This window comes from Strix aluco, chromosome 1 (assembly GCF_031877795.1).
Source record: "Strix aluco isolate bStrAlu1 chromosome 1, bStrAlu1.hap1, whole genome shotgun sequence".
Taxonomy (NCBI): Eukaryota; Metazoa; Chordata; class Aves; order Strigiformes; family Strigidae; genus Strix; species Strix aluco.
This window is the reverse complement of record NC_133931.1, coordinates 132408824-132423139: the sequence shown is the minus strand read 5'-3', so window position 1 is coordinate 132423139 and position 14316 is coordinate 132408824. Positions and strand designations below refer to the sequence as shown.

Sequence of the window (14316 nt, the reverse complement as noted above, 5' to 3'; positions counted from 1 at the left end):
TGAGAGATGGGGACCTCATTTGGGAAGTTTCAAACAGCAGGTTGTATTAAATGACCTCTAAAGGTTCTCTGCAATCAATATTGTTTGATTCTCTGCTGTTGTGATTTCTGGCTTGAAAAAGAGTATCCAGCTTTGGAGATGTCTTTCAGTTTACTTTCTTTTTCTTGAAAGTTATTCATATTTTCTCAAGTCTTTCCTTTTAATTTTGCCTGTCCAGAGTCAGAGATAATGTTTCAGGACCTAGATTAGAATACAGAATGGTAGTGTATTGAGTTGAAGAAGTGTTCCACAGTAGCAGAAGAAATCTTTAACACAAGGGTGTACATGCAGCACATTCTACTGGAGTATGCTATGAGTCAGCATTGGATTTGACTGTCAACGTTTGGAAAAATGACAAAAGGACTTCAAGAGATCTTCTTTCATTATATTAGGCCATTCTCCCTATTGATAGTGGGAAGAAATTGGCACTGTAGGAGACAGCCTCTTTGGAAGACTAATAGATGAGGCCATAATGAAATGTTTTTTTAAGGATATGAGATCATGAAGACCCATGGTCCCTGTTTGGAAGTAGTCAGCAATTCAGTGTGAAAACACTTGTATTTTTCTTCATTTTCTTGTTTAAAAAACAATCAGTTAATTTGAAATTAGAATATTTTAGATGTTTGAAATATAAATGAAAAAAATAATGTTTGAATTGTGTAGAATGTTAAAACTGTAAAACAGTCTTGCAAAGTAATTTGAAAATAAACATTCTTTAAAATGAAGCACTATATTTTTTTATATGAAAGAGTCGCTTCTGTAGTCAAGCATGAAAAATGCAAGAGAAAAAGCAAGTGAAAGAGCTTTGGGTAGTGTTACTCAGAATTAGCTTGAGTGAAAGTATGCTGCGAAAGATCAGCTGAGGCAGTCCAGATGGTAAAAAAGGATTAAAAAAACCGCAAACAAAACACAAAACACAAACAAACCAAAAAACCCAAGACTAAAAGATACTATGAGATTGGGCCCGTTGTGTGATCTAACCAACCTAATTCTTTTGTTGAAGAAAGAAATAAGCACGTGTCTCCTGTTGTCTTTCGGCACTGATGGCATTTTGTGATTTTTTTGAAGTATTTCAACAAATGTATCAAGTGAATCAGATCATCTGTTTACAAAATGGAGGAATTCCATGCAATTACTTATTTTTGCTGTGCTGCTTGGGTTGAGAGTGACTTAACCTATTTGATGCTAGGCCAGTTTTAAAGCTATTGGGAGCCTATTAAATAACGTGTCTGACCACTCATTTATTTTTCATTAGTTCTGTCTCAGGAGGAAAATGAATTGGGGAAATTTCTTCGATCACAGGGTTCTCAGGATAAAACGAGAGCAGGAAAAATGATGCAAGCCACAGGAAAGGCTCTCTGCTTTTCTTCTCAGCAAAGGTATATGTGTCAGAATTACTGTCTGATTTACAAAATTTGTGGGATAATGGTAGTTGATTCACTGTTGGCATAATTCATTAGCCATTTGAAATGTGTGAGGAACCAAATGATAGGAAAATTATTATTGACCAAACCTGCTGTAGTATTGGCAGTATTACTGGCTTGCTCTGTGTAGTTTTGCCTGATCCTGTTTTTTGTCTTACGGACCTGCTATGTGTGTGTATCTCCAGATCTCCCACCTGTGCCTGTTCCGCTCAGCAGTTCTAAAGCTGTACAGGTGCATCTGCACGGCCTCTTTAGCAATGGGGTTGTAAAGTAGCTGATGTCGGGTCCCTCTCCAGATTGGAGGCACTTCTCACTCTGCAGAGGAATGCTGCAGCAGGCTCATTGTGGATGTGTCTGGGTCCTGGGGGAGCATGGAAATGGATAAGGGAATGCTTTTCTGGGTCATGGAGTCTCATACCCCAAGTAGACAGGGGAGAAAGGAGGAGTCTGAATGCTATTTTTTGCTTTAACCTTACACCATGAAGTCACACAGGAGAAGATCCTAGATCCCCACTGAGGTCATGTAAGTTGGGCAGGAGCAAATCAGTAAGGGAGACGCACAAACACATGACATCCGGAGCCCTTGATGTCTTACTGACCTTCTGTTTGCTAAAGAGTTTAAAAGTAACAGTACCTGATGGCATTATGAGTATTATGATGCTTTTTTGTTAACAGTATTGGGACTATTGAAATTCAGCATTATTTGCTAGGGAAAATTCTATTCCATGATATTTTACAGGATTTTTTTGACCTCTTAACTATTGTGATATTTTCCAGCTTTAGCTTAACAGTGCAGCTGTTTGGCTCAAAATAAAACATTGCATTCAGAGCACTGAGAATTTCATATGTTTATCTTGGGCTAGAGTTTGGTCATTAGCACATCCAGTAACAGCCATGAGTGGGATCTTTAAAACACATGCAAGGCACCTTTGAGCAAAAGCACTGATGATTTGCTTCTATATAAAGCTTAACTGTTTATAGAAATCCCAGTGTATGACATGTCTCTATAAACTTGAATTTTCCTTTGAATGGCTGGGTAAGTATTTGTAGAATGAGAAGAAATGTGGGGGGGGAAAAAAAGCCACACTAAGAAGTTCACATTTTATAAATCTCTTACTCAATGCTTTTTTAAGGCATCTTTTTAAATAAACTCACATACAAACAAAACCAATTGTTTGTCTGTCTTCTCTTGAGCCACCCTCAAGCTCATGTTGAAGTTGGGACTGCTCTTATTTACATTGCATGCCAATAGCTAGCTCAGTAGCTGGAGATCAAGAAGACACAATTTGCTGGTTACTGGAGCTGAAATTAGAAATTCTTTCTTTTATGCCTAGGAAGTCCCTAAGTAGCACATTAAACTGACTCTACACTGGTGTGGAACTGATTGAACCCATTCCAGTGAGGTGGCTTCTGGCAACCATGAGGAAAGCAGAACAGCAGGAGCAAGCAAAGCAAAAGTTGAAGTAATCCTGTCTAGTTCTGAGATCCCATTAGGAGTCAAAGTGATGGCATAGGGAAGACAACAGTGTCCCCTACTGCCTTGCCAAAGTGTAATTCCTGGAAGAAACGTTTAAGAAAATGCTTAAATCCTTCCAAAAGATAAATGTCCTTCAAAGGAATTGTTCAGATTCCTTATCAAAAAAAAAACCAAACAACAAAACATCTGTGGTATGTATCCAGTAATAAATTACCTCAGGTACATATTTAGAGTCATTAAATGCAACTTGCTAAGAGGAATGGTAATAGCAGATATACAAGCAGCTTGTCTAGCTAAAATACATATACGCATTAGAAAAGGTTCCTTTTCCACACGCATGTGTAACTGAAAGGTCATTACTTGAACAGGCAGGTTGCAAACACAATATTCGTGCAAAACTACCCCGTTCGTGTGTACCCTCAACCAAGCTGTAGAACCATCTGAATATACACTAGCATTTAAGTGAACTATTTTGGCTGTGTATGGTTTTTTGATTGCTAGTAAAGTGTCAGTAGTTGTATTAATCCATCTACCTTTGTGGAACAACTTCTTTAACATGTTTCTCTCCTTCCTTTCTTTCCTTCATGCCTTCCCCCAGATTAGCACTGCGTGCTCCTTTGAGTAGATTATATCAAGAAGTGGAGACTTTCAGATACAGGGCCATCTCAGACACATGGCTGACAGTAAACCGAATGGAACAGTATCGGACTGAATACAGAGGAGCTCTACTCTGGATGAAAGATGTGTCTCAGGAGCTGGATCCAGATCTTTATAAGCAGATGGAAAAGTTTAGGAAGGTATGAAGTTTCCTGTCATTTCCTAGAAGGGGATGCCTGATGAATGATAATGAAGCATTGGTTTGATTCTTTGGAGGAAGACATAATTCAGCAGCACTAAGGATGCCATTTATTGTAACTAATCTTTTCTGTGTGACAGAAGTCCAGTTAATCTGATATGGAATACAGTATCCTTCACAGAGTGGGCTGTAAGGAAAGATACATTAGTAAGAAACAGCATGTTTCAGTAGTCTATTCAACTTCAGCCTAAATCTTTATAATTTAAATAACATATATTTTTAAAGAAGGTTATCTAATTTTAAATACTTAGCTGTGATGCCTGTGACTAATGGAAGAAGATATGTCTGCTCTCTGCTTGGGAAGGGAAAGTTGATTTTTGCAACTGAAAAGTATAGAATAACAGAAATGCTGTAGTAGCTGCTTCTAATTTTTTGGGTGCAAAGACCAACATTTTCAAAATTGGCTATTGTTGGATTTTGGAGAGGAGTTAAAAATAAAATTCCAAATTTGCAAGTTCCTTGTGCAGTTCAGCATGACTCTTGGGCAATTGCTAAACACTGAAACTGCTAAGAATGCATTCTCCATAAATCTTCTTCATTCAGTGTCACTCAAGTTTGCTAAACTCCTCGTCTCTTTTGGGCTTCCAAAAATCACAAGTCTTAGGTGGTAGTCTGCAGTTTTGTGACCAGGTGTGAATATAGAATTTATTTGGACTGGTCCTGTCCCAGTCGGTTCAGGAATGGTCATGAGAACTCCACATTTGCTAGTGAGGCTCTAGAGCTGATTTTGTTAAAAGACTATAATGTTCACAGTTTGCTGTTCATACATCTTGACTATCAGGAGGAGTTAGAATCCTAGGTATAATACAGTGGCTGGTGCTTTGAGTAAAGGCAGTAAAAAAATTTACAAAAATTATGTGACAATTGAAGGCAGAGGCATAATAACAGAAATTGTATTAAAGCGTGTGTGCGTATATGCATGTGGCTTAGACACAGGTAATGTACAAAAAGAAAACCCTGTTCATCGATGGCTTAAGCAGTCTGTGACTGGAAGTGTTTGGAGGCGAAAGATACTTAATTCGGGATTTTAAAAGCTCAATAAACCATCCTAACGGGAAAGGACTGGAATGCATCTAGGCTATGTCATTTTTTGTAAACTGAAGTGGTGACAATAGCAATTAAGGAAGGGGTGGAACAAATGAAACCCCAGCTAGTCATCTAATCTTTATTTAATGCTTCTGTACAGGATATTCCTGTAAGTCTTGTGGCACCAGACATGTATTTTATTATGCCTTGTGGGAAATGTTTATAATGGCATGTTCTTGCAGGTAAAGTAATTGGTATGGTCTTGGCCTCAGCCAATTGCTTACATATAATGTTTGATTTATTAGAAAAACACTTAAAAAATGGAATGTTAGAATGAATAAAACAGTACTGGTAATGGTCATGCAAAATTGATTTATAGCTTTCTTGCAAAACAAATGCTATGGAAAGTATAAATTAAATAAATGTCAAAGTAATTAAAATAATGTATGCTTTGTACAGTGAGCTGCTGTAGTTAAAAAGATGTGAAATTTCAGCCATCTTGGGATGCTGTACTTCAATATTAGCAAAAATAAGATGTGGGTTTTTTTAAAGCTCTTACAAAACAGTAGTAAAAATGTGGAAATAGTATTTTGAAATATTTCTAGGTCTGAAATAAGTTATATTCTGATGTAAAGAATAATGAATGCTGGTTCTAAAATTCTGTAGCATTACCTCAAATAATTAAAAAAAAAAAATTGGAGAAGGTCTTTTGAACCTTTCTTTCCTCCCACTGGCTGTCAACTGAAAACCTTTCAGATCGCATTGTAATGCAGAGAACAAAAAGCTCTATATTTTGTAGCCAACAAAGTAAAGAAATGCCCTTGGTATCCGCTTCCCTACATATCCCATCTGTGCAACAGGCATATCAAACTAGTCTTTGAAGATTTTAACACTTGCAGAAAGTAAACTTTTTCTTTTTTCATTTTGGAAAAAAAATTACAAAAATAAAATCCTCAAGCATAATGTACCTAGATAGCTGTTGCTGAACATAACACAACAATTTGGTTTTAGTGCTTTACAAATGTAGTAGGCAAACAAAACATGGTGGATACTGTACTCCTAAATAATTAAAGTACAAGAGTTATTTTTATTGTCTTTTTGTTCTATTCCTGCTTGCAGATCTGAGTTGTGCCATAGTGTGGCAGTGTAATGCTGGGTTTTTAGGGCTTATTTTGGATCTGTAACAACAATTTAAGTTTTGTTCCTTTTGTGTTGAGAAAAGAAATACCATAATTACCGATGTAAGGTTTTTAGTTCTCAAATATACCGTCACTGGAGAGAAGTGTTTGATCTGAATATCTAGTGATACACCAGCAAGTAGTTAATGAAGCTGATCCTATCAGAGCACTTGAAAGAAAGTTTTCTCGGGAATTCTGATTGTAAAAATCCTAAGTATTACTTTAGTAAGCTTCTTTTTTTATTTCAAGTAAACAGTGCTGGTTTAGTAATCTTTAACGCACCTAGTGCATCAGCGGTATTTATATCACTTGGTTATAGGACTGTTTTCCGAGTATGTAGCCTTTTATAATGTAATCCTAAATGTATCATTATACATACAGATGTGGTACTTGTTTTTAGAGACCAAAGCTAAATCAATCCAGATGGGTTTTTCATACCTTCCCTCAGAATAGCTCAGGCTAAAAGATCAATAGTTGAGCCAGTATTTTCAGAGCTGATAAAATCTGAGTTAAAACATTGGCATTTTTGTAGCGCTCTCTCAAAACAATGAGGTACTTGAAAGAATTTTCTAATGCCGTTCTCAAGGCATCAGTCTAAATACGTGAGACCCAGCAATACTACCACTTTCAAAGTGTCCCAGAACACTGCAGAATAGGCTTTTTACATTGTTACGTGAAGATATCCATGTGATTGTAACTACATCAGTCAAACCAAGGAAACAGGTGAAGTATTTTCTTTTCCCTGCAGAGTTCTATAAATGCTATGAAACTTCATTTGTTCAACTTCTATTAACAGTTTCTGTGGAAACTCCAGTTGTGGTCTAGATATAGAGGTCTTCCATCCCAAGTTCAGAGTTTGAAGTGTTGCTTGAGAATTTAAACAGCATCTTGACAATGCTGTGATATTTAAAACAATTTGAATGAGTTAATACTGCTTTACCAAATTCTCCACTACTGATCAAGTTTTTAAGGTTCTTAAATCCAGGCTGTTTTATCTGTCTGGCAACTGTACACTATAGCATGAGCTCTGCCATGATGTAAAAATATAGACCAAATTGCCCAAGTGCTGGTTGTCCCCCGGTGTCCTTCCACCAGCTCTGAAAAAGTTAAACTTTCCCATGCATTTTCTGAGAGGGAACATGCCAATGTGCAGAGTGATAAGCTATGATACCAGGCAGCGGCCTCCCATGTGCAGCCTGCAGGAACACAGAAGAGTCTCTGCTGTTCGATTTTACTGAGCTAAGCTAGCTCAGATGCTTACACAGGGCAATACAGACTTTCTCATCAAACCTAGACATTACTGTGCCACCCATAACAAGTAAAAAGTGAGAGCTGAAAAAATTATTATGCTGACCTCTAGGCTAACTACAAGAAAAATCACATCTGTGACATGGCGGGATATATCTACATTGGTAGAGCAAATTAATCCTTTCTATATTTATTTTTCGCTTCCATCATTATTCTACTCCTCTGCTTCCCCTTCATTCTGAGTCTTGAACCGAAGCTGGAGTACTTTTGCAGATAACCCAGTGGCCATGCTGGGATCCCTGAATCGAGCTGCACTGCTGCAGTGTACTGAGAACTGGGTACCTGGAGGGTTGGGCTCTGTTTCTCCTTGTTGTCTAGTCCTCCCTGCTTTGCCTAAGCTGCTTTCCTAGGAGCTCTGCTTCTGTCTGAACCAAATGAAGCTCAAATGGGACAAAGAGTAGGTTGAAGCTGTGTAAGGGTAAGGTGTGATACACAGGGCTGGTTGCAGCAGTGCTTTGTAAATGCTGTGAGATTGATCTGCTTGGCGTACAGTGCAAGTCCTTCATCCATTTCTATGGTACTTGGATATTACGGTAATAAATACCCAAGTTTGTAAAATAGTATGTATTAGATGGGGTTCTGTCTGGAAAAAGAGTTTGGTTTTGATCAATATATTTGCATGGGATCTGTGAGGGGAACCAGTAGCATCGTTTGTGCTGGGCCTCCTTGTTCTGGAAGATTAGAAAGGCCCTATCCCACAGTGCAGAGAGCCCTGTACTACTTCAGTGGTGTTAAGGAAGTGGAATAGATCCTACCATGGAAGAAAATTGTCAGAATATTCCCCAAAAGATCCTAAATCATTATAGGACCCTTAAAGCCTAGCTGTTACTTTGCATGCAGCTGTTGAGAAACTTGCAAGCTTGCATCTCAGTTGTTTGGGCACAGTTTATCTCAAGTTCCTAGTTGTAGCACTCTATATACTTGAAACAAAATTAATACCCTTAAATGGCATTTTAAAGATAAATTTGGCAGGCGAAAAGGAAAGGCAGTGAGAAAAAGGAAACCAACAAGAACTCATAATGATACAACAATAGCTTAAACTGTTGTTTTTATAAATGCACTATGTAGGGAGTGGTTGATCTATGCAAGTTCTCTGTTAAATATCTTTTAAGAAATAAAAGTTAAAGCTTGTGTGAACAGCTGGGGAATAATGAAGATCTAAATAAATCCATTGATTAAAAGGTCAGAAGGGAAACGATGAAGTATATGTATTCATCGTAAAGATCTCAGCAAGTATGGATAAGATACATCTCTGTTCCCCTGCTGTCCCCTTGCCTGCTTAGCACTGCCTTTTGTCATTTTGGCTTGTGTGATGATGAAGGGGCTGTACCATGTTACAGCATCATCTGTTCCTCACTTACCCATTAACATCAGCTGCAAACAGCCCTGCAAACCTGGAGGCACTGTGAAAATATGCTGGAGGATTTTTTTTTTTTTTTTTGCATTGTCTGTTACATTTGAAAACCCTTGGAGAGCTGAGAAAATGCAAAAAGCCTAGGAAAGGAGAGAAAACAAATATGATGCTGATCTTTGAAATAAGAACAGACTTGGCAGTTGCCATCCTTGTAAACTTAATTTCAGTTCCTGGTAAAAAGATGAAAAGGAAATCTGTAGACATTTAGAGGCTAAAAAAATGAAGATAAATAAACAACACAGGTTTATAAATAACATTGCAGATTTTTTTTGTTAGTTTGCATTTTTAATTGAATTATTAAATTAGGAAAAAATTGCAAATCTGGATTGTTGCAGTTCCTTATGAGTGATTACTGGAAAAATTAATTTAACTTTGCTAGAAAAATAAGAGCTCTCAGGAGCTGAGAGTTGAGAATATTGGCTGAGGGACACTAAACAAAGTTTCAGAGGATCACAGAATATAAAGATGGAAAATACCTTAAAGATCAACTAAACTCTCTTCTTGCCAGGACAAAATTGTGCATTTGTAATTTATTTTCCAAGTGTTTTTCTGCATCTAATAAATGTAATTTAGTTGAGGGTGACTCTTAGAAGTTTTGTGGATATTGGTGGTGTTCTAGTTCAATTACTAAAAAGTCAACCAAAAGAAAATGTGCTAATGATAATTACATCTGCAGACGTTATTGAGCTGGAAAATCTTTTGGTTTCCCAAGCAGCAAAGTATACCAGCGTCTCAAAGAAAAATGTCTTTGGCCATCACAGTCACAGTGGTATAATCAATAAACTCTCAGCTGCCATAGTTACAAATAGAACTGTAAGCAATTGACATTTAGAGCCAGCTATGGTAGTCACTGTTGACCCACTTTGTTTTTTAAAAAAAAATTTGGGAAAAAAAAAAATGAAAAGGTTGTAGACAGCAGTTGTCTGTTTCTTTTTAGGTGATACTTCTGTACTAAATTCCAAGGTTAACTTCATCTGGAAAACTTAAAGCGCATTTGCGTTTAGGTGACAAATGTAGACCTTTGCATGTGAGAGAGCAGGCAATAATTGTGCTCTGGAAATGTAAGAAAGATCTGAGTGGCTTTAGTAGACCACACATTAGATATGAGATGTGTGGCACTAGAATGTGAAAAACAGTGCTGGCTTTCATACCTATTAGGAATGTGAGATGGCAGAATCTATCACTTCAGTGGTCCATCTTTATCACTCTTGGTTCAAAATCTTCCTTAAAAAGAAAAAAGCCTCCCCAAAGAACCCACAGTTTGTTTGCTGACTCGGATTGCTGCTGCTCATGAGATGAATAGGTGAGATTCCAGGAGATCCAATAATACTTGCTGCAAGATAGCTGCATACTCTAAAATTAGTAAGATGGCGTCACACTGCACTTCAAGATCCACATCTCAGTGTATCAATGTGATGGCACAGATAAAGAGATAACAGCATGCTCTTACAATATAATGATAAGCAACACCTACACGTATCACTTCTTGTGACATGCCTGTGCCACCAAGAGTATGTTTGGTTTCATTTGGGTAGGGAATAGCAGTAAGAACATTATTTTTTAAGTGTTTTTTTAATATGAAAGTATAGTGTGTTGGAAATGCTAAATTTAATGATTTACCTAGAAATGATGGTAGTGAAAAACTAAACACACAAAAAAGTGCTCTTCGTACAAAATTGTAGGTTTTGCTTTGTCATTATTGTCTGTCCTTGTAAAAGCAGATGGAGTTTCAGTGCCGAGCGTGTTTTCTCTGTGCAGTTTCTGCTGTAATGTTTTTTCCAGGTTCTCCAATGTCAAATTCAGTAACATTAAGCGGAGAAATCAAAACATTCCATGATACTTTTCATACAAAACACTCAGGCATTTTAAGGCAATTGTGAAAGATGCACCTTTTTTGAAAATATGGCCTTAAGCAGAAATGTTCTTCATAGTGTTAGCATTTTACAGTCTTATAAATTACCATTTCAAGTACTGTTTGTAAGAATCAGGGTAGACAATAAGATTAAAATCAATGATTTTCTGAAGCCATTTCATGTATATTAAATATCACCGATGATTGTTAAAAGCAAAATAACAATGTGTGATGGAGATGCCCTTTTAAAAGCATAATAAGAGTATGCCACTTAAAAATAGAAACAGGATTCTTGGAACAGATTACATCATCTTAAGAGGTACTGCTTGTAGAATATAGTTGCTTCCAGAGATTGATGCTTGCCCTTGAGAGGTGGTTCATCATCTGTTCAGTTATTTTTAAGAAAGAAGAGTCTGAGGTGAGACTCAGCAAAATGGCTATGAAATAGAATAAAATGAAGTGCTAGACTACAGATACAATATATTTTTTAATAACCTTGTTTCATGTAACCTAGCTGAAATCAAAAAAAGGTAGACTTGGTTTAATTGTGCATTTTCAGACTTGTATTTGTTTCAGGAAAAGGCGGGCAGACACATCCTAAAAATTTCTGTTCATGTAAGTAGCAGAACTTGTACTGTTTCAACAGAATACAAAAAAATTATGGGAAAAAAAAAATCAAGTCATTTAAGTCAACAGTAATGTTAAGTCCAACTTTAATGTAAGAATTATTAGCCCCAATATTAAAAAGGCAGTCTCAGATATGATGTGACAAGAATTAATCTCTAAGAATTTTTCTTATGTCTAATAATTATAGAAATGTGTTAGCATTAAATGTAATATTGAAATTTTTTTAAAAAAGGAACAACTGAACACTGTTTTCACTTAATTATACTGCTGTGTTTTGGTCTTAAAATTAAAAAGAAAAATTATTGCCTAGACAATTTCTGTTGCTCACATGGAAATTCTAACCCTGCAAACTGGTCTATGTGGGCAAAGCCCCTAACCCATGTGGATCATTATGTGAATTCAGAACCTAAATGAAGTGTAAAAATGTAAACAGAATAGGTTGTGAAAGGAGAAATGAGATTTGGAAAATTCCCTCAGCCTTAATAATCTGAAAAGGCTAGAAGGATAGCTAAAGAAATATTTTTTAAAAATAAATGAAATACAGATGTGACCAAACTGAGAAAATTCTGCAGGAGAGAAGAATAAACAGGAAGGGGAATACAGCTGTTGGGGAAAACATTGTTTACACAAGAGAACCAAGTTTTTCTATGGTCGCCACTGCCCAGGAATTCTTATACTTTCCTAAAATGCCTGGGCACATACATAATGCAGTCCATCTGCTTTTACTTCATAAAGCCTTTGCTGTTCAGTTGCATGCTACATAGGCTCTAAATGGTTACAAAGATACTATGCTTGATTTTTATCCTTTGCATAATGAAACCAAATTAAAGATAGGATTAAAAAAAGCCAACCAACAAAAGGTACTGTTCTAACCAAAAAAAAAAAAATGGCTAATATGCCATTTCATCTCTGTTTTAGGGATATTCTGCCTGAACCCTGCCTAGATTTCAAATGTTGTTTCTTCTGTAATAGCACAGTGTGAAGTCTGAAGAGCACTACAGAAAGTTTTGGGTTTTTTTTTATAGTACAATTTTTCTGAGTTTGTAACTGGACAAAATATAATTAAACTGTTTTGAGGAAAACAAGGCATGCTTACTGATGTATTAAATGCTAACCAGGAATAGCAATAACAATGCACGGGATTATGTAAAACAGACGTGTAATAAATGAGTCATGATTATTAGTGGGTGCCATTTCACATTCTTTGTTGAAAGAGGTTAAATAGAAAACAAACCCCAAAAACTCAATTTATAGTAATTCTACTCCTGCATTAGCACTGTAAACAGAGTGGGTTTGTGCTCAGGACAGCGAGAGCAGCTGGGAACTAAATACTAAAGGCAACTTGGTCATCATGGTGATGTTGTTAAAGGTATCTTTCCTGGAGTGTTTGTCATCATCCAGCTAGGATTTGCAGAATATGTGTCAATGGCACTCACTGGCACTTTGTAGATCTGCGCATCCCACCACCCTTTGTAATGGCCAAGAGGATCTTGCAGGCCAGCTTGCTGCTTTATGGTGCTTTCACTGGGGAAAGTGTTACTTCTCCTGAACTTGAGATTTTCACATCGCTTTACCTAATTCCAGTTTATTCACTCCCCTGTCTGCCTACTCAGAAGGGACATAGAGTCAAGTAACAATCTCAGGCCCTGAAGAATTGAATTTGGATGCAAAGAAATGAAAAATATAAATGACATTTTTCTAATTATGAGGACACTGAATCTAAAGGAGTCAAGAAGACCTCCAAAATACCTTCAGTAGATGAGATAAACTGAACTGTGTAATTACTAGATGAATAAAATCATGGGCATAGAGAGATTAGTTTTTTGCTATATTATGATTTTCTTTACATTGCCCCTCTGGTCTTTTAGTGTTCAAAGGTAGTAATTACCTGTCTCTGTTTCCTGCAGGGGCTAACTCTCTAATTGCTCTCCATTTGCCAGCATCCCCCCCTGCACCATGTGTGCCAACCATCCTTTGTTTTCAGGTTGTCTGATATGATTCACACAACTGAGTTATGATAAACTCAGCAATTCTCAGCACTTTTAACTCCACTTTTAAGTCCATGTTACTTCTGGCTTAGAGCTGAGTATGATCTTTCAGATCTGAAAGCTTATTTCTTTGCTTTTGCCATTTATTTTGGTCGGCCCGCTTCTTGCTGCAAATCTTTGCGATCATTTTTGGCAACTTGTAGACTTTCATCATATTAATAAAATGTGACTCTTTTCAGACTACACAAAGTTATTTGCATCTCTGCAAAGAACGGTTGGATTTTATCAACTCCCTTGTAGTCATTTGAGGAGAGGAGACATTCTAAGTTATCAGGACCAAACTTTTCCCTAAAGAGGATGTATGTTCATGAATGAAAACGTGCACCTGCTTGCAGTTTAGAGTAGTGTATGTCCAAGCACACTGTTGTGCTAATTACAGCTGCGGACTGACAAATACATGCTCACTACTAGAGAACTACGTTTGAGGCTTGTAATGTAGCAGTCTATCCCCAAACTCTGAAAAAATGCTATTTAGATTAATGTCATTCTGTATGCAATTTAAGAGTCTCCTGGTCACATGAATAGAAAAGTCATTGATAATTATTTTCTTTGTATGTCCTTGCTTCAAGGTCTTTATTAGTGTCAACACGGGTTTTTTTCCCTTCAGCCTAGTAAAGCACATATCCTGGGTTTGATGGATACTGAAACTTGTTACCAACAGAAAGGTGAGGCATGTATCTAGGCTTCTTAAAGTAGAAAAAAGCAGAACTTCTAGCAAGGCTAGAAGCTATATATTCATTGCCTTTCCTTCATTTAAATTGTCATTCCATGTTTATTCCTTTTTTAAAATAATTTGCATATTGATCCAAGCTGTAAAATGAATACAGTTACTGTGAGAAACCTTTCCATCTTAATAGCTTGAGGAGTATGTTATGTTCTATGCTGGCTGATAATCAGAGAGTAGGTAGGAGGTGTAAGCCCTGGAGGGTAGAGCTGCTCTCATACACAGCATGTTCCTCTAATGACCCAAGGTGAATGAGTTAGGAGGAGAGGCAGTGTGCGCTCTAGCTCTCAGTTGTCACATGAAACTGCATGAAAACTGCATGAAAGCTCCCTCCTTTGATACA

General features: G+C 37.0%; 1 protein-coding gene across 2 annotated transcripts in view; it reads left to right on the top strand.

Annotated features, from left to right (window-relative positions):
- The window catches only part of ICA1 (islet cell autoantigen 1), a 74279-nt gene that overhangs the window by 19999 nt on the left and 39964 nt on the right, over positions 1-14316 (top strand). For both annotated transcript variants that reach the window (XM_074836448.1, XM_074836439.1), the window contains 2 exons: positions 1295-1418; positions 3539-3737. In XM_074836448.1, coding sequence (XP_074692549.1) covers positions 1295-1418; positions 3539-3737 — 323 coding nt within the window. The remainder of the gene's footprint in view (positions 1-1294; positions 1419-3538; positions 3738-14316) is intronic.